At 38.5% G+C, this 23754-nt stretch overlaps 1 protein-coding gene across 6 annotated transcripts in view; it reads right to left on the reverse strand.

Moving 5' to 3' along the window:
- Positions 1-1555: 1555 nt before the first annotated feature.
- The window catches only part of TNS3 (tensin 3), a 223624-nt gene continuing 201425 nt past the window's right edge, over positions 1556-23754 (reverse strand). For all 6 annotated transcript variants that reach the window (XM_042869077.1, XM_042869079.1, XM_042869080.1 and 3 more), the window contains exons 22-32: positions 21564-21735; positions 19294-19937; positions 18609-18695; positions 15558-15689; positions 13143-13238; positions 10055-10132; positions 9557-9634; positions 6917-7085; positions 6034-6102; positions 5877-5903; positions 1556-4837 (exon numbers count right to left, since the gene is read on the reverse strand). In XM_042869077.1, the coding sequence (XP_042725011.1) occupies positions 4693-4837; positions 5877-5903; positions 6034-6102; positions 6917-7085; positions 9557-9634; positions 10055-10132; positions 13143-13238; positions 15558-15689; positions 18609-18695; positions 19294-19937; positions 21564-21735 (1697 nt within the window). In that variant the 3' untranslated portion in view covers positions 1556-4692. The remainder of the gene's footprint in view (positions 4838-5876; positions 5904-6033; positions 6103-6916; positions 7086-9556; positions 9635-10054; positions 10133-13142; positions 13239-15557; positions 15690-18608; positions 18696-19293; positions 19938-21563; positions 21736-23754) is intronic.

Consider the following 23754-nt stretch of genomic DNA (forward strand, 5'->3'; position numbering starts at 1 on the left):
CAACCTACCAATTATGCCCACCAAATCATTTCACTGAGTGCTATATCTACATATTTCTTGAGAACCTCTGGGGTGGTGACTCCTCTACTTCCCTGGGCAGCCAATGCTTGACCACTCTTTCAGATGAGAAATTTTTCCTCATATCCAACGTGAACCTCCTAGGCACAACCAGATGCCATTATCTCTCATCCTACCTGCACAAAGTAACCAACTCCCACCTTGCTACAACCTCCTTTCAGGTAGCTGTACAGAGGCATAAGGTCTCCCTTAAGCTTCCTCCAGAACAAACAATCTCAGTTCCCACAGCTGCTGCTCCTCATCAAGTTTGTAGATTTTAATGCCATTCACAACCAGTCTCTAAACCTGGTCATCCAGCCAATTTTTTCACACAGCAAAGAGTACACCCCTCTAAGGAGTGAGCTGCCACTTTCTCCAAGAAAATGCTGAGGGTGATGGTGATAAAGGTGTTACCGACATCTAGGCAGACCACATCCATAGTCTTTCCCTCATCCCTCATCCACTAGGCAGGTCACCTATGTAGAAGATCAGATTAGTCAAGCAGGATCCTGCCTTTCATGAGCCTATGCTGGCTTGGCCTGATCCCCTGGTTGTCCTGCATGCAGAGTACGACCACTCCCCAGATTATTTGCTCCACAGCCTTCCTTGATATTGACGTCAGGCTGACAGTCTCCCGTATCTTCCTTCTGAGAATTTTTGTAGATAGGCATCACACTGGCAGGTCTGTAGTCATCTGGGACCTTCCTGGTTGACGTGGACTGCTAACAAATGACAGAAAATGGCTTGGAAAGCATTTCCATCAGCTGCCTCAGTACCCTTGAGTGGATCCCATCTGGACCCTTAGATGTGTAATAGTCCTGGCAGAGAAGTAGGTTGCTGTTTCCTCCTGAACTGTGGGGGACCTATTCTGCTCCCCATCTTCCAGTCAAGCACACAGAATGAGAAATTCCTGTCAGTCTGTGCCTCACAGAAAAGGCATTAGCACCGTATACTAGAGCTTATCATTGTCAGAAATAATCCTACTAAAACATGGATATAATAAAAAAACCTTTAATCTGGGGCTGATGCACAGATTTAGTATACAGAGAGCAACTTCAACTAGGGGTTAGATTTCTAACCTCTCCACCTTTTCTTCTACCCACCTTCTCCATGCTCCTCTGCAAGTTTTTCTAATGTAGTCACAGTGATGGAGCAGTGGCTACAGTTTAGTCATTTGAATGCATACAGATATCTCAGAAGGTGGCATCATAAATTCTCTCTCCTTAAACTGAAATATGCAGTGCAGGCAAAAGGCACTTTTATGCTATTTTAAAAGCAAATGCACGAGAAAAATCACATGGTTTGATTACACTTGAATTACTAAGACTCCATAGAAGTTTTTGGTGTCAGATTCTTGAAAGAAATCTTTATAAAGCAAAACTAAACCCTTGCTTCAGCACTCAATCTTTTCCCACCCCACCAAGATTTCCTTAATTAATTGGTCTTGAATGCAGAAAAATAACTCTTTCAGAAAAGACTACCCTGCAACACTGTGCTGTGAAATTTCACATTCATAATTTTATTATAATCTGAATCAAAGCAATATTTGGAAAGCAGAGAAAATGACTATACAAAGAATTTATAGAACATTAATTTACATACTGGAGACCTTCTGTTGCCTTACCGTTTCAAGAAAAGGCAAACATTTTCACTAGTAGGTAAATAAAAGAACATTACATTTTTAATGATAATGTTGGATACATAGAAACCATTTAATTAAAAACATGATTTTCAGCATTTTTTGTGGTTTAGTGCTGTAAAATTTTAATACTATAATTAGTATAATAACTATTATAAGCAGGTTAATAATTGCCTGGCTAAATATGTGTGTCAACTTGCTGGCATTAGTTATGAAACCGCATATACAGATCTACCAAAAACCTTCGAAAGAAAGTGCTGCATAAACTATTTAATCCTGTCTTTGTCACAAACATGAGTTCAGTCAATATCCTTCTACATACAATACACAATGGTACATAATGAACTGTTTTGCTTTGTGCAATTTTTAATTCATTAAAAAGCAAAAGCATGTGACAATATACCATCCAAAGGAATGAATATAGTAGAAGAACTCCCTTAGAAATGGGGAAATTTCTTTTTCCTACCTACCAAGTAAATCTGAACAACCAGGAAACCACCAGGAGTAGTAACATTCAATTCCTTATGTTCCTGAACTCAGAAGGCCACGAGAATGCATAAAGAATTAAAAGTGAAGCCTCAAATTGAAATGACAATACATCATTAAAAAAAAAAGACCGGAGGCCAAGACTTGGTGTCTAAAAAGGCACACTGAAATTCAACTATCACCTAAAAAAAGTGAAAATAATATTTTAAAAATTCCTTCTCATTTAAATGCTCACAGCACATCAGATTTATTGTGTAACATTTTCCTCCCAGAGAACCTGACAATCTAATTGAGATGTCAGCTGAAGAAATTCACTGCACTCCAACTTTCTGACCAGATTAGGTAACTGCATTCTTGGTACATCAAAAGAATACAAAAAGGAACTTGTGTCCATGTGTTTCAAAAGAATCAAAACTCCTAAAAACAAAACAATGTATTTCTGAATGGGACATATACACCGTTTGAGCAGTATACCTCTGCATCAGAAGAAGAAAATAATTTAGTAAAAATTAATAGCACCTGCTTTTGTTGCTTCAATGGTAGCTACGATACTTCGGATTGCTTCACCGTTCTATGACATCCAGTGTCTACTGTTACTAATTCACCACTTTCTGGTCCCCATATATTAGATTTCAAATCTAATCTGTTTCTCGCTCCCTCTCCTTTTAAGGGGTTATTTGTAAGGTTACTTACATAGAATTGCCAGTTAACCAAGCAATTTGGTAATATTTTGGGGTATGGTGACTGAATAAGGCTTCTGCGGTCCCAATAATTAAGAAAAATTGGGATGAAAGCTATTAATAAAAATCAGATCGCCAATTATACAGGATAAACACCATTCAGATTGGAGGAACTTTCTGACCACGTAGCTCTATCATACTGTTCCATTTGATTAAGTCATTATTTAGTAAAATAGGATTAAAAGATTAAATCCTCTAGGATATACGTGTTAATCCAGTGCCTCGTGCATCCATTATGCTGAATTCATATTTTATTCCACAGGTTATTAATGAAACATTCACAGCAACTCATAAAAGGTAACAGAAGCAATAAAAATCTTAGCACTGTCACACTGCGGTTGCTTTATTATCCTCAGTTCTAATGTGGAGGTCTAGAACTGTTCTTTTTGTACAGGAATTACACAGTAGACCTTGGATGGCTTACCTTGTGAGTATTACCACTCTAACCTACTGTATCCATTTCCTGTAATATTGCATTGCTATAAAGTTAACTGGTGTTCTGTTATGCATTTAAAATACAGTTGTGTTTAGAAAGATATACAGGGATACTTATAGATGTGACAGCTGTACAGATCATGACAGAAATATCTCAAGAAATTGTACAGAGTAACAAAATAAATTCAATTCCCTTTTGCATTTCTTGTCTCAAGGAATTATTGAAAATTATAAATCATAAAAATCCTTCCTACAGATTAAAAAATTCAAAAATAAATCCCCAGGTGTCCAATAAAAAAGAACCCAATTACATAAGAATTAGACAGAGGAACAAATATTACTGCCAAAGCAGTGTTGCAAAGAGACATGGAAAAGGGAATTAGCTTGTCACTGTAAAGCAGAAGTAAAAATGTGATACTCTGTCGTCTACAGGAAGGTATGCTTTACTTACACAAAATAGTGCTGAGTGGCAAACCTCCACATTCCTTTTTCACAAATACCCATATGAAATATCAAGATCTGAGGTTTACTATAAATAATCTGGCACAGGCGAAAATATAAGTTATAAAAATTTATTTGCTTTTCCCTCATTTTTATCCTGCAATTATTATTAGAACATCTTCCCTTAGTTCTTAGTATTAAAAAAATAATAAAATATACAATTACAGAATGTTTCCATGAAACCATTTTTAGTCTCTTCTGCTGTCTCTTCTGTTTTAAACCATTCCCATTAAAACTGCCCACCCTTCTTTACGCTAAATACAGTGCAATCTCCCACATTGCTGCTCTTTTCTTATCAGAAACCAACTTACACAAGCCTTCTTGTCACATACAGCTTCCCCTTTCTCCATTCAGTTCCCATCACTGATTCCCAGAAAGATGAAGGAAAGAGCAAATGGTCTCCTCAAAAACATGTTTGCAGGACCTATAGCTACCACTGACGCAACTATATCAAGTTTCTTTGTGGAGGTTATATGAATTCTGCATAAAAACAGCACAGTCTAGTAGTGAGGGAGTATTTCTGATCCAAAAGATGAAATAATGAAATAAATGATGAAATGTGAAAACAATATTAGAAATCCTTCAGGAGAAAAGCTTTTCATTTATGCTTCTTTCAGATATGGGCTACAGGTTTGGGTGGTACCCAGTTTCTTTAGCATTGTCCTTTGAAATGAAAAGAAACAAATAATGCTTCGCTAAATCAGAGGCATCTTCAAATAAAAGGCTGATCTCTTTCTTGGGATTGACATTCCTGCTGATTAGGCTTTCTCCATATCACAGTGCTTTTCTTAAACAAAGTCAGTGAAGAGCTCTTGAATCAAGGCTGGAAAACAGTCAGATCTTCTTCTGGGATCCAATCATGACCTTTGACACAAAATTCACAATGGCACTGGCAGGTTGCTCTGGATCGTGCTCTGCAAATAGGTGGCACACGTTGTCTGTGCCACTGCCTTGCTTCCTAGCAACAAAGCCAAATACTCTGCAAGGACAACAACCACATTATGTCAGAGAACAGACAGACAGACCTGGTCTCATTTCTTAAAAAAAAAAAAGACACTGTAAAAAACACAAAGTGCCAACAACAAATGCACAAAGCAGATTACATCTGTTGTAAAGGATAAGGTCCTGTGTGACTGTTAAATATACTGCAAATTTACTAGCCAACTCAGGAACTCCCTCTGACTGTCTCAGAATGGCCAGAAAAAGGTTAGCACTTAATTCTACTTAATTACTCACTTAATTCTACTTTCTCTTTTGTGTCCTGCACTGTTTGCTGTCAGAGTATGCTTCTGTCTCTGAGGATATTTAATCTGTTCCAGTACTATTGTTCTCTTAGCTACCTTGGAGGTGGGAGCTCTGAATGTGTTGGGGTAGAGAGAGGTGTGTCAAAAAGTGCATAATGAGAAGTTTTGAGGGCCGTATATCTCAGTAGACAGGGTACTTAAAACAAGATTTGAGCCATTTATTTCTGTTACTTTTCAGATACCATAGCCTGAGTTCTCTCTCTCTTTTTTCTTTTTGTAAAAAGCAGACAGTGATGTTGGTATTCAGTGGAAAACACTAGGCAATCTACCGGTAAATATCTACTTATGCCAGACACTAGTATTACTGTGACTGTTTTCATGTACATGCTGTGCTGGGGACTTTTTTTTTTACCTTGTAAGTGAGATACGTAAGCTACTGTTAGTGCTGCTGGATAAGAGGAACAATTTAATCAAGTAAGCAAATGGCTCTGTGTTAATTTCTGAAACTTCATGCAAATTGCAGATCTGCAATGTAAACCAAGCCACACTAACTCTGTCTACAGACATCCTATCATCCCACTGAATTAGGCCTTACTTGAAGATGCACAGGTGAAATAAATTAAGTATAATTGCAATAAATGGACTTTTATTTCTGAATGGCTGCTTTCCCTTTAACATCTCTGATAAAGTTAGTAAGAAGACTAACAAACTAACTACTGTAATGGTAGTCCTAAAACATTCAGTTAAAAGAAACAGAGACAGGTGTGAACTTACTTGGCAGAGAGGCCATCTTTCATCCATCTTGATGTCCATAAGAAAGAATTAAGGGGGAAAAAAAAAGGAAATGAAGAAATAAAAATCACACTTTAGTTAGGTTTTTGTAGATCAATAATAAAAATAATGTACTAGTAATAGTGCTTCTCTTGCTTACTTTCTGTCCTGTGGATCCAAAGCACAGAAAATAACAGTGTTGACTGGATAATGTCGCCGAAAAAAGAGTCTGGATAGGAAGAAATGAAATATTTCAGAAAGAGTTAAGATGCTGAAAATTTTGAACAATAAGCAGAACAGACAAAACAACTCTATCAAGATTTAATAATGACAAAATATTGCTTTTGCATCGCTGAGTCATATTAAAAAGTTGCATGAACTGCGTGAATCACAGAACTATTAGTCAGAAAGGACTTTGAAGAACATACAACTCCAGTGCCCCTGTCATGGGCAGGGACACCTTCCACTAGGTCACATTACTCAAAGACTCATCCAACCTAGCTGTGAACAGTTCCAGGGATGAGGTATTCACAAACTCTCTGAGCAATCTGTTCTAGAGCCTTACTCTCACAGTGAAAGATTTCTCCCTAATATCTTATCTAGTATCTAATATTAGATATCAAATATCTAATCCAAATCTCTTTTAGTTTAAAGTCATTATCCTTACCTATGTCCTATCATTATAAGGAGTCCCACTCCAACCAAATAAATTCATACTGAAGCAGTGACTTTTAAGTTTTGCACTACAAGAGAACTGACCCTAAAGCAAAGCAAAGGAACTAGAAGTGTAATTTTTTTCTAAAAACTGCACACTTGGATACTGTGTCAGTGGGAAATGCAACTTCAACACATTTTAAAATATACATCCTCCAGTACAAACCACTGACAACCATGAAGGATAGCAGATACTGTCATTCTTTAGACAATCCTGTTATCATCTGAATCAGAGACTGTAGAACGCAACTAGGAAAAACAAGTCAACAGAAACTGACACTTACAGTGCATAAGTACACATATTACCTTCCCACCCCTCCTTTGCTTACTTTCTTTGGTTATCTGTCAGTGTGATTCCCTGTGCAGACACCTTGAAATGGACAATGGTTGAGATGGGAGAAGGATCTTGCATCAGTGTCAGACTCAAGGCTTTCTGTACTGCCTGGTAGCCTGTGAGGGACTCCATCTCCACTGAATTCAGATACCAAACATTACACGCTGCAATGAAAGAGGGAGGTCATTATCCAACAACAAACCAACAGGAATATTCTGAACAAAACCAAACAAAACACACATCTTCCACTGTAGTATAGTGAAAAAGGAAAACAACAAACCAGCAAATGTTGTATTTACCTCACCTTTTTCACACTAGTGCTTTGTAGTTTAAGATGGTAAGGAAGTGCATACGAAACAAAGGTGTGTCACTGAATTCCTCCACATGGAAAAATGGCACCCACTGACGTTCACTGACGCTTGCTGAATGTTTAGTGGAGACCAAACAGTGGATGTGAACACAGGGAGGCAGTGGGGGTGTGTTTCAGCAGTGGTGACAGCATCACCTCTGCTAGTGCAGAATTTTACAAGTGTGGCATGCAGTTCATCAGTGGTTAAAAAACACATAGCTACTGGCTGAAAAATAGTGTTTTGTAGCTCAGAATTTACTTTATCAGATAGTATTATGCTTTTTGTATCCGTTATAATTTCCATGAAAATACACAGGAAGTGTTACTTTCAGGGGAACCTGTGTACTTCTACAGCAAAAGCATTCCTAATGGGAAAGAAAGGGGATATTTTGCATAAAAACTCAATTCAAACAGCCAATGAGAAAATACTATTTTTTTTTCAGTACAAATTGACACAATTCACACTTTTAAATGATGATTAAGCTACCCTCAAAAGAAACCATTTACTTGTTCTTTTCCTGCTAAACATTTTCTCTCACCAAAAAACTGAGGACTGCTGCAGAATTCTTTTGTTATTAATTCTGTAGTGCTTTGTATGTTCTGCAATTTTAAGGCAAACAAAGCAACTTCCATAACTGTATGTGTTTTAGGTTTATAAATGCATGCTGAGGTAAAGAAGCTTAGGAACCCTTATTTTCCACCTACAGACAATAGTACTCCTGATGGATCTCCATAAAGATTTGCTCATTGGTTTCTAAAGCTACCAAACAGCTAATTATTTTTAGCTGGTCTCAAAACAAATCTGCAGTGATCACTTGGACAGTGAGAATTAATACTAAGTAGCACTGTATGGTAGTACTATAGTACTGTATAGGACTAGGCAGTATTATATGGTATCAGCACCATATAGTATCATATGGTATTAATAATATTATATAGTATTAGAAGAAGTATTCACTCAATTAAATACTTTCAACTTGTGTTATGAAGTCAAATTAACAAGCAGATTAATGTTTTTGATACTAAGAAGTCACCTTATTCTACAGCAGAAGAAAGCATACTTAAATACTGTTGACAAACACTGCTACCAACTGACTTTGCATTTAGGTGAAAACATTTGTCTAGGTATCCAGGAAAGGATTTCCAACTCTGGCAGCTGGACTATGCAAATTACCATGCTAATATTTGATTTGTTAGCAGTTTAGCCTGGTATGCAAACCTTACCATGTAAACAAAGATCAAATGTAAAAGCTTATTTTTTTATATGGCTACTCTGTAATGGCAATCTATAATTTGACTAAAGCTTTTTCTTATTACTATCTATATAAAATATATAGCTAGATATCAGAATTTTAACAACAGCTATCATACTGTTACAAACTAAAGAAGCCTAAGTTTGATTCCAGCACGAATATCATCAGCCTAGTAAATTAAGGTTCTGGGTGCTGCCAGTGAAAGAAGGAATAATCCAGATATGTTACCTGCATGATTTCTAAGTCAAAGAATTCAGAAATGTATGTGTTCTATGTTGGTGTACCATTTTCAATAAGCTATATTTGGATCAATCACTATAGAATTCATAGCAAGATTTCGCAAATGAACTGTGAGGTTTCTCTCACTGTATTAACAGTCTATTTTGTCCATCCAAAATTGTGAATAAATTCCAAATCATAAAGTTTCTTATTCTCACATCGTTACTTTGTAGGTTTTGTACAGATCTAGAGCTCTTCATGAAAGAATGCTTAGATCTTGACTATATTAGTGGAAATAGATATGAAGAACTTGCATTTATTTGGGGCATAATATTTTGCTGCCAAACAGGAAAGTTAATAAAACAAGTTCTGTTTTAGGGAAAAGCCACTTACCTGCATAGTTTCTTGTTGTCACTTCCTAGGATATGTTAGTTTATCATCTAGTGACACTGCTTACAAATTACTGTACAATTAACTGTTCTCAGAATCACCAAATCCTTAGAGTTGGAAGGGACCTCTGAAGGCCATCTAGTCCAACTCCAATGCAATGAACGGGGACACCACAGCTGGATCAGGTTGCCCAGGACCTTATCCAGCCTCACCTTGAAAGACTCAGGGACAGAGCACCAACCACATCACTGGGCAACCTGTTCCAGTGCTTCATCACCCTCACTGTAAAAGATTTCTTCCTTATATCTAGCCTAAATCTACCCTCTTCAAGCTTGTTCTTCAATCTAGTCTCAGCATCAGTTTTTAATAGCCTGTCAGATATAAAATTTGGAAAGAATCAAATACAAGGAAAAAGTTTACCAACCTGCACCCTGTTTGAGAAGTTCTGTTGCTGAGTTCGCAGCGGTCTGCGGAGAAGTTTCTGCCATCTCTTCCAATGGATCTGCAAATAAATAACATTATCCATGTCTTGTTTGTACCTGAACAGATAAGTAAGTGCATACCATCAAGCATGAGTCTATCTTTTTGAGTTGGTAAATCTTGGCAAGAAGCATTTAGCAATCTTGCATCTGCACCTATAATCAGTCATGCCACATCTTCCTTGTGAGGCATCAATTTTTTTCTGATAGTGCTGCGGGAGGGATATTCAACATTTATTTCCTGATAGTCATAGACATAATTATACAACATGTACTGTAAAGACAGCAGTAGGATGCTGGTCTTCAAATCTTCCTAAAATTAGTGAAAAAATCGTACATGAGTATATTATTTCAGTTATATGGAAGTGTGTAAAATATCTGTGATGTATTTAGCATGGTGTATATTGTGTTTGAATATTTTTTCTGTACTTTAAGAAGCATACCTCTGTTTGGGATGAGGAGCTTACAGGGCAATGCCAGTGGAGTAATGGAATGCTGGTACACCAGAGCAGTCAAACTCCCTGTGGTCAGAAGAGTAGCAAGACATACACAATTAATATGGTGGACAAAAGTAATGTTTAACAGTTATATTGGTTTCCAAGTATTTTACAGACCAAGCTCCAACACATCTCATACACATTTATACACACATACCCTTGAATAATATTTTTGTGGCACCTAAACCAAGACCTTTTCAACTCAGCTTAAGTGGATTCACAATCCCCAGCATTATTTTATGTGGACATACTTGAATTATAGCCATTGATCACAATTATACGGTCCCTTGCTTGCCGAAATACACTGCTTAAATCTTACTCTAAAGGCCTTTGCTTCCAATTTAAAAAGTGCAAAGATGAAACAAACAATAACATATGGAGTTCCTTTCAATACTCTTAAGAAAGCAAGAGCACAAGGAGTCGATACTATGCTACGAAGCAGTGAAAGAAAAAGGAGTTCCACTTCTTAGCCACCTAGTTTTTCTGCCTGGTGCTTTGCCTACATGTACCTCAGGCTTTGGTGAGGCTGCATCTTGAGTATTGTGTTCAGTTTTGGGCCCCTCACTACAAGAAAGATGCTAAGGCCCCAGAGCATGTTCAGAGAAGGGCAGCAAAGCTGGTGAGGGGTCTGGAGCACAGGCTTTATGAGGAACAGCAGAGGGAGCTGGGATTGTTCAGTCTGGAGAAGAGATGCTCAGGGATGAGCTTATCGCTCTCTACAACTACCTGAAGGGAGGTTGTGGTGAGGTGGGAGTTGGCCTCTTCTCCCACGTAACTAGTGATAGAACTAGAGGGAATGAACTCAAGCTGTGCCAGGGGAGATTGAGTTGGGCGTTATGAAATACTTCTGTGAGAGGGTGTCAGGTGTCAGAGCCTGTCAGGCTCTGGAATGGGCTGCCCATGGAGGTGGTGGAGTCACCGACCCTGGAGTTGTTCAAGAAACATTTAGATGATGTACTGAGGGATATGGTCTAGTGGGAAATTTTGGTGATATAGAATCACAGAATCATAGAATCACAAGGTTGGAAACGACCTATAAGATCATCCAGTCCAACTGTCTCCTCATCACCATTGCCACCACTAGTACTAAACCATATCACGCAGCACGTCATCCAGATGCCTCTTGAACACTGCCAGGGACGGTGACTCCACCACCTCCCTGGGCAACCATTCCAGTGCCTGACCACTCTCTGAGAAAAAAAGTTCTTCCTTATGTCCAACCTAAACCTCCTCTGATACAACTTGCGGCCAAGTGGTTGGACTGGATGATATTAAAAGTCTTCTCCAACCTTGGCGATTCTATCATTCTGTGATTCTCTATTGTATGCTCATGAAAGTATAAAAGACAGCCTAGGTAAAACTTCACTCCCTCAGTGCAACACTACTGTAAATAACATTCACCATTACATTATACTTCTCTTAATCACTGCCATAAACACTGATGTTGAGAGCCTCTTTTTACCATTTGTACTTGGCTTCAATTTAAGTAACTGAATGACAGTCATCCTTGAGCATGTGAGACTATATATCATGACAAAATTTAATCCACCTTTACTTGAATTTGTCATTTTACACTTGCTCGTTTTATGGTAGAGGACCATTTCACAAGTATATTGGCTATATGTGGCAAGGTTTGGTAGCAAGCCTCTATGAGGTGAGCTGAAGCTGGTGATACCTCTGGTAAAATACATTTGAGAGCAGAAAAGCTGCACAGAGAAAAAGAATGAGCAAAGAGTGCCACATAGCAGGGAGAGGACCAAAGCCAGATAAAGAGAAGGTGCTCCATGTTTTTAATAACATACACCACACTGAAGCTCATGAACGTCCCCACAGCAGAGCAGGTGAACATTTCCTGAAGTGGCTCAATTACCTTTGCTATGTTTCTGCTCATCTCTGCTGTGTGTGCACCTTAGCCCTCTCACCTACAGCATTAGAGTAAGGACTTCAGTTTTCAGACACCCTCTCTCATGTATTTATTACTTTGAATTCCAATTGTATTATAGTGTGTTATCTCACATTCTGCTATCATGGTTAGTAAATCAGTTTTCTCCCTTAGCACACTGCTGCTGTTTTCCTTATCTCGGCCCATCTCCCTACCTTTTCCCTTCTTCCTTTCCCCTTCTTCTGGGGTGTGGGTCCATGGGTCCCTTTGCCTAATTAGTCATGGAACCAGGCCAAACCATGACATTTTTTGGTGCTGAAGGGACTGTAGCCTGTGGAGAACCCATGATTCAGCACATGAGAAGTGGAAGAAGGAAGAACTCACAGAGTAATTGTTAGGTACTGACCATATTGTCCTCAACCCCTCTTGTAACACCTTGTCTGGGGTGAGAACTGAGAGGTCTGGGATGAAAAAGTGAAGTTGGGCTTAAAAAGAGCAGGAGGAAAAAGAAGTGTTATTTTAATGGCTGTCCTTCTTTCTCACTACCCAGATCTATTTTAATTGGCAGTAAATTAAATGAATTATTCCAAAGTAAATTTTATTTGCCTGCATTACTAACTAGTAAGCAATCTTCCTGCATTGATCTTGACACATGAGCTTTGTCATGCTATTTTCTCCTCCTACCCCACTGAAGACAGTGATTATGGGTGGTTATTTTGTTGTTTACCACCATGCATAATTTCACTGCATAATATTATGTAGGCTGATGTGCCATAATGCATGTTTTTTTTTTAAGTGAGTGATACTCTGTTGTCATTTTAGCCGTCTTCTACTTTTAATACAGATAGGAAAAAATAAGGCAAAAGTCTTAAGTATATAAGGCCTTCAACATTCATCTAGCTAAGACATCTATAGCAATGCTGTCAGTGGTTGAACATGACAGCCTGAAGCTTGGTCATGTGCACCTGTGCTAGAGAGCTCTGCACATATACCTTATGTGCACAAGGCTGCTAGGATGGGTTCCTACAGAAACTTAAGGACTTGAGCAGAGCATTCTCTCAGCTCCACTCCACTCTGTCCAGGCCTATAAAACAGCTCTGGCAAAAGCAAATTATTTTCATTTTCTATGTCCCTGTGACACACAGTACTTACCAAAGCATGGTTCATTTGGGCATCCTTTCAAGTGAACCCCCTTCTGAGAGCACTCAATCAGAAAATGCCTTACAAGTTCATTTGACAGATCTCCAACTGTGTTAGAAAAGACCAAACACATGAATAGACACAAGGAACAAGCAATAGTCTCACACATTAGCAGGTTTTTATGAAGTTGTTCTCCACATCAACACCATATGTTCTGTACACAACACACAAACACATTATAGATACTCTGCAACAATATTATAAGACATAATGAAAAGGCAATTCTGAAAAAAAAAAAAGCAACCCAACAACCAGGCAAATAGCTCACTTCAGATATACAGAGAATGAAGTCCTATAATCATAAGTTACTGGCATCCAAATATGCACTGTTGTCTAAGCATGGTTCCAAATACAGAAAGGAAAAGGTGCTTTGAAAATTAATGGCTAGAAATTCTGACATACCAGTGCCAATTAGAAGAAATTGTATCCAGTGTGACAAAGAACTAGAAGTATGATACCCAGAGTTCTTGGGACGGAATTGCTCACAGAATGTCTCCAGATCAACACAATAGAAGATTGCGCTGCACAAACGTAAGGGGAATTCCTGTCTCAGAATTTTTAAATCTTCAAATGCTTTCAGTTTTACACTAACCTTTTACTCCTGAAGCAATTAAACAAATTGAAGGCAATTACATGAAACACTCAGGTTTCTGTAGCTCACTAAATTTTTAAATACAGTTTTTATCTCCCAGGGCTCCAAGACAAATTTAAAACTGTAAGTGGGATGCAATGAAGAGATTCAAAGAATAAAAATCCATTGAGACTGAGCATCCTTTTAAATATATACATTTGTATGCACACATGTAATTAAGATAATTTCATTAATTTTTGAGCAACTGGTTCACAGTATTTCACGTATTTCACACCTGCCTACAAATTGGAGCTCTCTCCAAGCAATGAAAGGATTAGCTCATAACAATACAGAAAATCTGTTAAACCATTCAAACCTCAACAGAAGAGCCATGAACACAAATGTTCCTTTTGATTCTCAATGAATCAGCCACAGTCCAGGGAATACACGACATCAAAGGCTGACTTTCAGGCTAAGATAGATGAATGCATTAATCTGGAGAGCAAAAGGTTCTATTCAAGCAAATACAGCAAAGGTCACCATTTCAGACAGCCTATTGCTTGTCATTATACTGATAGAATATGAAAAATAAATTAATACAGAGGCATGCAGGAAGGGGAAGTCTAGTACAAGAAACTTTGGAGGAGACTGAACAGACCTGTGCCTTGGATTAAATAGTGGGAGACAAAGCTAAATTCCACAGAGAGAAGTAGAAGGATGTGACAGTCTTGGCCATAACTTCTTTTGCTACCACTTGCCTGTGGTACAAGTAATATAAAACTGGCTCTTATAGGCTAGTAGTGTTTGAACTTTCATGTCTTCCTGGATTTTATTAATGTGATGAGAAGAGATTAATCAGAACACCTATAACCACTCAATTTGCCTCACTGTTGCTGTCACCAGCACACCCCAATTGTCTACCTCAAGTTAGACATTGAAGAGGTTCTGCTGATACTTCCTGACAACACAGAGGATTACTTGACAAATTTTTAGAAGAAACTGCCTCAATGTATCAGATTAAGCATACAGAATTTAAAAGCATTATTGTACTACAGACAGATTACTTCTCTTGTCCCTAAGTAAGCATGAAACCTTAGTAAAAAATGAGAATAAAGTATTATTATAACCACAGCATTAAAATTCACTGCATTCTTGTGATCTTTGTTGCTCTTCTCACCAAGCATTAGCAATGAAAATCACCCCACACCCCATGCAATAGCACATTTGTCAAGAAACACTACAGGTAGTACCCCCAACATTCCCACAGATTGATTTATGCTTTCCATATGTTCTTTTCATTTTACCTTTCACAACTATCAGGCAGAACTTACGTATAAAGGCAGTGGTGACAGGAGACTGCACTTATTTCACCGTACCTTTTAAACAATTATCATCTTTCCTCACATTTATATTTAATGTATAACTGTCTCAAAACAAAATACTGGGGTCAAAACCATAAAATCTCCCAGCCAAGTGAAAACTTCACATGGTGGCAATATGGATCAAACACAGATTTCTAATTGCTAAGAAGGGCACACTACTGAGATGGCATTGTTTTGCTATCTGGTTGATAAAATAGGGACTACCACAACGTACAAACATTCACAAACCATGGTGAAACTGTTAAGTACAATGAATATCCAGTTCTGTTCAATTAAATACTGCTGCAAGGAACCAACAGGAGCCTCTAATTCCAGCTTACTGGAAGTGGAAGATTCCTCCAGATTAACACACAGTAGTACAGACTTTCTACCACGCATAGTTTGTTTAAAGGACAGAAAGAAGGCAAACAGTACCTTTCTTGTTCATCTGCAGCACAGAAGGAGGTGGTGAAGCAACTTTTATTGCCAGCCCATAGGCTCCCCGGAAAGAATGACTGTCTCGAACAACAAATGACCCAGGCTCCTTGTCCTTGAGAACAGCAATGGCTGTAAGGAATTTCAGAAATGAAAGAAAAAATCATTTCCAGAACAATACACACACAAAAAAATTACAGTTGTAAACCTATAATTAAGAAGAGTAAAGAAGATTTTTATGTTCTGTAAAAGAAACTACAATCAAACACATTTGGAGGATCTGAAAGCATTTTGCCTGAATCTCATAGATACTTATTTCAAAAGAAATCTGAAGTACAGATCCCCAGTGATTTTTTTTAACTGTAAAGGGTGTGCAAATCCCACCAAGTTTTATGCAACCAGTATTTCCAGCAGAAAAAGCTGGTTAGTGGTAAACTGCAGATACATAGAGCAGGCAACAGATCTCTACTGCCCACTAGGCTGCAACTGATAATTTGTTATTTTCACACAATAGTGTAAATCTGTACCTCAGGTCAAGTGCCTGCATGCAATTAGTTGGAAACACCTGCATCTGTGAATGACAACTAGAGTAGCTGGAACCTCTGGACAAAGCCAGAGGTCGTCAAATGCTTTTTCATTTGTTGCATGCTTTTTCATTTATCATAGAATCACAGAATCTCCAAGGTTGGAAAAGACCCTCAAGATCACTCAGTCCAACCATCCACCCATCACCAATAGCTCTCACTAAACCATGTCCCTCAACACAACTTCCAAACGTTCCTTGAACACCTCCAGGGTCGGTGACTCCACAGCTCCCTTGGGCAGCCCATTCCAGTGCCTGACCACTCTTTCAGACAAGTATTATTTCCTAACATCCAGCCTGAATCGACCCTGGCGCAGCTTGAAGCCATTCCCTGTTGTCCTATCACCAGTTACACGAGAGAAGAGGCCGACCCCCAGCTCACTACAATCTCCCTTCAGAAGTTATAGAGAGCAGTGAGCCTCCCCTGAGCCTCATTTTCTCCAGACTGAACACTCCCAGCTCCTTCAGCCTCTTCTCACAAAGCCTGAGCTCCAGACCCCTCACCAGCTTTGTTGCCCTTCTTTGAACACGTTCCAGGGCCTTGATACTCTATCAAGAATACTGTGCAAAAAATAGGTAACTCTTGCTGCACTCATGACCTAGGTTAGTATCTGATATTTGTGTCCATGGCTGACACTGATACATACAAACTTCCTGGCAATGCAGAGACAGCTTCAAGCTGACAGTGCTCATGTAAGCTTCAATCAAAGTTTAGGTTTAAGTTCATGAAAGACTATCCTCCCTTGAGAGAAGTAAACCCAAATCAAATAAAATTCAAACAAATAAAAAAGACTTCCAATGCTTATAATTGGAACATGTGCCAAAAGGTGAAACTGGTAAAAACAGATAATACACGTGATCTTAGCCAAAAGGCAATGCTAATGTAGCTAATGGTAGTGACCATGATGAATAGTGTTTTGTAGCTAAGAATGTGCTCTATTATATAGCATTATTGTGCTCCCTGTATCAGTTGTAGTTTCCATGGAAAACAATAGGAGGAATTAGTTTCAGTGTAACCTACATATATGCAGCCCATGACAATTCCTCTTCACTCACTGTGGCTCTGGCAAGAGAAAAGGTGTTCCTTATTCAGTGAAAGTCTCTTAGAACACTTCTAAAAAGTTATTTTAATTGGTACGGTAGAGAGAAGCATACTAAAATGTTTGGAAAACTTTTTTTTTAATTTGATCAAACAGTGAGGTTTAAACTTTCTTTATGATCTCTTCTATTTGAAATCACATCCAATAAGGGAACATTTTCTACATGTTTTCTGGAGCAGAAGGGGAGTGAAGTGAAATAACATCATCCAGAAATTAATAAATAATCTATTTTCTATGATCTTTCTTCTCCCAGGTTCAAATTTACTCCCACAACATATGGGCCACTCGCACAGTTTGACAGACCGGAAACTAGAAAGTAGTTCATTTACCAGTACTGAAGGCTACCTGGTTTCACTTCAAGTTTTATGACGTGAACTTCCTTTCCAATGCAGACCTTATTTGTCATTTTCCTTTTCAACACATTTTAAGAATCCGAGCTGCCATGTGGTGCCAATGTTTAAAATGCTGCCAATGATGGCACTGCCATAACTCACTAAATACTGCAATATAGTTGAATGTTACAGTATAGACACAAAAACTGTCAGACCACCAGCATTTACAAAGTACCCAACATTCTTCACTTACATATATTTTGTCCCTGCAACAAAAAGTTTGCAGGTATACTGCCACATACAACAGAAGTTTTCTCCACCTTGCAATACATCTACATGTAGATGTACCTGTGTTGTACATCACAAAGACGTTATTTCACAGAAGCTACATCATCACTGTCTCAGCTACAGAACAACTGAGGATGCTTTTATGGTGAGTTCTAGATAATAAATTACTCTCTGCTACTTAGCATCTCTCAATCTACCAACACTGGGAAACACACATGAAATTATGTCAGAGCAGCACATTTCTACTCAAATAATTTCTGTGAGCAGCAGTTGTTTGGTACTGGATCGTGCATATGTGCTATTCCAAAACTTGGAGGCCAAAATAGCTCTGTCAGACACATTGATGAAAACCCACCATAACACAAGACTGCATAAGAGAGCACATTCAGCTTTCATTTTCCTTCAGCATACCTTAAAATGACTTCCACTGTTGTGATGAGGCAACAGAAGCCAGATTCTAATGAAAGTACTTTTGCAGAGGCTACCAGAGGAAGTTCTGAGTTACTATGTGTTAAGCGAGGATAATAATTGGTATGATTAACTCAACATTTTCTCAGATATGAATGCCCTTCGCTCTCAAATACAGCTTTCAGACAAAATAAATTGAGTTTGTTTTCTGTCCTTCTATATCCTGTAATTTTTCTTACAGTTACCCTATACATCTGGTAGTCAAATAAAAAGTTAATATGCACACACCAGCTAGCCTACTAGTAAACATATACCCCAGAATATACCTCAGCTGATATACCTTGTTCTCTTGAAATATCTGGTTTATACCAAAACTTGGATGTGTCCTGGACAAATTTTACAGTCACTTGTTTCTCTGTTGTGTGTTCTGTGAAATAAAGGCGAAAAAGAAGTCAACAAACTTTCTAAATGTTGAAGTATTTTTGCTTTTGTTTCCAACTTCCTAACACATTAATTATTCTAAAATCTAATGAATACAGAAAAAAATCTGAATTGTTTTAGAACCAAAATGTATAATAACCTACATTAACATTCTGAAAGCTCTCTTAAAGTTTAATTTTGCAAAACCTATAAGATATGGAAAACTCTCATGTTTATAAAGTTATACCAAAGTTATATTCTCAGTAAGACCCAATGAATAGACATCATTATTTTTAACTATTCTTTGCACAGGTCTAGCAAAGATGCAGAAATAAACCACCATTAAGAGGTTGGACCAGATACTGCTTGTTTGTGATTTCACAACTCCAAAGGTGGGCTGACAGATAAGGATGGAAGTAACACTTCTGCACCATAGTCTTCAGAACAGTACATGTAAAATAGTGAACTAGTGCCTCTTACTGTAAATCAAGTCCTCCATTTTCCTTCCACTGCTTTTTATCTCCTTTTCATTTTAAATCCCTCCTCATTGAGAGAAAAACCATACAATTCTGATATGTTATGCATTTCTCTGATGCAGAACCTACCTGGCACCAGGGAAGTGTTTAAAGTGTTTGAGAAATCTGGAAGAACACTTGGGAAGGGGATGCTGATTGTGCTTCCACTGTGGGGGCTTGAGAAACCACTTGAAGAAGGTGAGATGGAGACGACGGAACGGTCCCCTTCAGAGGACCTCTTTTTCTCTGGAAGAGGTGGTTGAGAATGTAGGTTCCCTCCAAGGCACGGATGGACTGCACTGCTCTGACTAATATGTCCAGAGGTCATCGCAAGAAAGTTTTGAGCCAAAAAGCCATCGTCTTCTGCACTTTCTACAGATGAGCTCATGGTTTTTGGAGAGATGGTAGTGTTGGCTATGAAAGCAGCTTGTTTCTCCTCTTTGGGGGAACTAATGCCCACGCTGGCCCCATTGTAGCTTCGGTAAGCCTGAGCACTGTTACTGACAGCAGGTTCTGACTGTTGCTCTGTTGGTGATTTCTCCAGGTTGCTCAGGGTGACAACTTGTAGCCCTGGGGTTTGGAAATGAGACAAAAGAGAACCATCTTGCACAGGGTTTGAAAATTCAGAAGGCACATGATAACTTCCTGTTGGTCTGTTGCTTTCTATTGAAAGCTGGAACAGTTTGGAAGATTTAGGGCTGTTTTCAGTCCAAGAATGTTCTGTAGCAAGAGAGCTGTCAAAAACAAAAAAAAGGAAAAGAAAAAGACAAAAATTGAACACAAAAATAAAACAGGCAAATCATTTTCTAAAAATGTCATAACACAGTCTATCCTCTGGTCATTACTGAAAGCACTCACTCATTCAGGATAATAACTGATGTGTTTGATAACATGCAGGACCTGGTGATCAAGTTGGAACCAGGGACTCCAGCCCCATCCTGAATACTCACTTCTTCAGTGTAGTTCATTACTTTGTCTCATCTCAACCCTCAATCCAGCCATGGTGATGACAGAGTTTCTGAGTTTGCACTGTAAGTCAGGCCATCAAATTAATCATTGTTAAAAAAACTCTTCTTTCCTCCTATTTGAGAGCATTACTTTTAATATGAATTAATTCTATTAGACTGCTCAAAACATTGCTTCACAGAGCTCCTGGAGATCTACAGTGATCCACAGTGCTGGCTGAAAAAAGACCAGTAGGAGGCAAGAATTTCTTAAGCCAGACCTGTCATCAAAGACAGATTTGTGGAATAAGATTGACACTGCTACAACATTTCTTACATGCAGTGTCCCTTACATGAATTTAATAAAAGGGAGAAGGGAGCTGAGACGTGGAAAAAGGGGGGTAGGTAAGGCAGGTGGAGAAGGGAAGTGGAGAAAGGGGAGGGAACATCTGCACTTATCTGCAGATTAAATGAAGAAAATGACAAGAAAGATGTTTAGAAAGAAGGGAACAAAACTTTGAGATAAAGCTTATGGCAGGAATGCAAGCTTGATAATGACCACATTGCCTTATAAGCTCTTAACTCATATCCACTTATAAGGAAATAAGTGATTTGATATTTGATTTTTGACATATTTGACAAATATTTGACATATTTGATTCAGTCTTAATTACAAAAAGAAATTTCTTTCTCAGTTCAAGAAAATGAAATCTATTAGATATGAAGACAGACAGAAATCAACACACTCTAAGCCTTTAATGAGAGTTTGACACTCCAACATTCCAAATGCTTACTGAGAAGAAGGAGCCAATTATTCTGAATATGAATAGTTAGCCACAAAAGAATGCTGTTGTAGAATGACAAAGAAGGAAACTATTACAGACAGACAAGTACTAATTTGTAAATTTGTGTTATTAAAACTCTGATTCAGAGCCCTATACAGTCCAACATAAAATAATGAAAATTCTCATTGTGATGGAGTCAGTTGTTTACCACCAAATACAAATCCTGACATTTTACTGACTATAAACATGGGTACTGCAGTGAGCAGATTGCTGTCTCTCTCTCACATACAACTCATTCCAATGTAAAGGTTCACAAAATACTTTTCAGTAAAGCATTAGAGAAATTGGTGAAAAGCACAGCAAATAAGTGTGAGCTTCTGCTAGAACATAATAAAGTAATTGAGCTATAAAACACTATTCGTTTTTGCATTCCTAATTTATCCTTAAAACTCAGACACACAAGCAACACCTTTGAAAGTGTTAATTTCCAGATGTTGGGCAACAACATCATTACAGGTTACATATCAAAGTTGGTGGCCAAATGGCCTGCAACGAAGATGTAAATGTAACACATTGGCTGGAAACTGCAGTAATGAGAACTAAACGTTCAGATCAGACAATCATTTCCTACCTCTCTCCCACTGGCACAGAACTGTTACTTGAGGCTGTACATGAGGACACTAAACAGCGCTGAAAGGAAGGATCCACCTGCGTGTTGGATCTCAGCAAAGCAGGGTTAGTGTCGATGGTTTTGTCAGACATTATTGTAGGATGGTTAAGGGCTTCTGTGTAGCTCTGAGATTCTGCAGCAAATGAAACAAAGTAAAAGATAAATTAAAAAAAACAATCCACATTTTTTATGGGCCTCATACTGGCTGAAAGAAGGGTTTATAGAACAATTTTTCTTTTAATAGGACCATTTTTCACTTGTTTAAGCAGTGACATTTTATTTCACAACAGTGCATTGACTGCTAAAAACATCCAGCAGGAAAACAAATAGCAGAGACAAGTTGTTCTGCATTCCACAGTCCACAGTGTTAAGACAGATATTTCTAGCCAACTTTCCTATGTAACTATACACACTGTCAATGTTCACTGACACACCAAAGTGATAGAAAGATGGAGTGTTAATTCAGCTCACTCATTCAGCCTGCTGCTGAACGGGGCAGGGCACCGGTCAAGAAGTATTGGTTAGATAAGTGAACAGTGAGGTGGATTGAAATGGACCCTCCTCTAAGCCTGTCAAGATCCTTCAGGATGGTACCCCTTCTCCCCAGCACGTTGAACACAGATCTCAGCTTGGTTTTGTCAGCACACTTGCTGAGGGTGCACCACATTCCCACTCCCTAAGTCACTGACAAAGATGTTACATAGTGCCTGTCCTAATACTGACCCCAGAGGAACACCACTCATCACTGTTTTCCACCTGGATATTGAGCCTGAGAACACAAATCTTTGAGTGAGACCATCCAGTCAGCTCCTTATCTACTGTGTGGTCCATCTACCAAATCCACGTCTCTCCATTTCAGACTCAAGGATGTTGCACAGGACGGTGTCAAATGTCTTGCACAAGTTCAGGTAGGTGATGTCAGCTGCACCTTCCTCATCCACCAATGCTGTAACACCATTCTAGAAGGTACCTCTCAAGCACAATTTGCCCCTGGTGAAGACATGCTGGCTGCCACCCATCACCTCTGTTTTCCACCTGCTTTAGCACAGTCACCAGGAGAATGTGCTCAGCGATCTCACTGGACATAGAGGTGAGACTAATTGGCCTACTGCTCCACTTTAACTTCTCAAAAATGGGGGCTATGTTTCCCCTTTCACCAGTCACTGGGAACTTCACCAGACTGCCAGCACTTTCCAGATACAATGGATACTGGCTTAGGAACTTCATCTGCTCAGGACTATTTCCTCAGTTCCTTATTATTGAAGAACTTTATAAAAGAACAATTTCTTCTTTGCTTCACGGGTGCTTTGTTATAACTAGACACAGTCTAATGAGTTTGATGTTATTCTGGTATGCTCTAAAGCGATTCAAAACCAGTTCACATATGCCCTGGTCTAATGGCACTATTTTCTACCACACATCTGAATAATTACATCTATCTAAACAGCTCTAATCACCTTAAAACTTGCCAGGTTGGAGATGAGGAGATCATGATGAAATGAGGAGACCAGAGATGAAGTAGTCCCTAAGTACTATCTCTAGAATACTAGGTATACTAGGAACATTTTTAAAGACTGAGACAGGAAAAACAAGAACAACAACAAAACAAAACAAAACAAAACAAAACAAACCACCAAGAAGGAAGATACAGAACAGCTCCACCCTTACTAAGTGTTAAGGTCATAAAGAAGTCTTACTAATAGTGCAAAAATAAAAAATTTTCTTCTCATTTCTGTGAACTTTGCTGAAATAAGTGTAAGGAAATCTTTTCAATACATTTCATGGCACAGTCTGGCTCTGTTCTTATTTGCATACATAGTATGCGAGGTACTTAAAAGAAATACCTGAGATAAGAAAACCTGCCAATCAGTCATCTGAATGAAAACAATTTGAATTCCTCGCATAGCACACATACTGTACAGAGCAACCACTTAAATGGATGAGGAAAGCATTAAAAAACTACCAAAATATCTTCTAACTACACCCATTATTTTAACTAGATCCACGCCAGCCATTACAGTGAACTTCGAAGGAAATCCATCAGAAATGGGCATGTCGGGGAAGAACTAAGAAAATCTGTATCTGTAACAGTTCAGATATATTGTATATACTGTCTATAAACATTGGATACACTGTGTATGTGCTGTATATT

This window comes from Lagopus leucura, unplaced genomic scaffold (genome assembly GCF_019238085.1).
Source record: "Lagopus leucura isolate 7727_CA_CO unplaced genomic scaffold, USGS_WTPT01 Super-Scaffold_100002, whole genome shotgun sequence".
In the NCBI taxonomy this organism is placed as follows: Eukaryota; Metazoa; Chordata; class Aves; order Galliformes; family Phasianidae; genus Lagopus; species Lagopus leucura.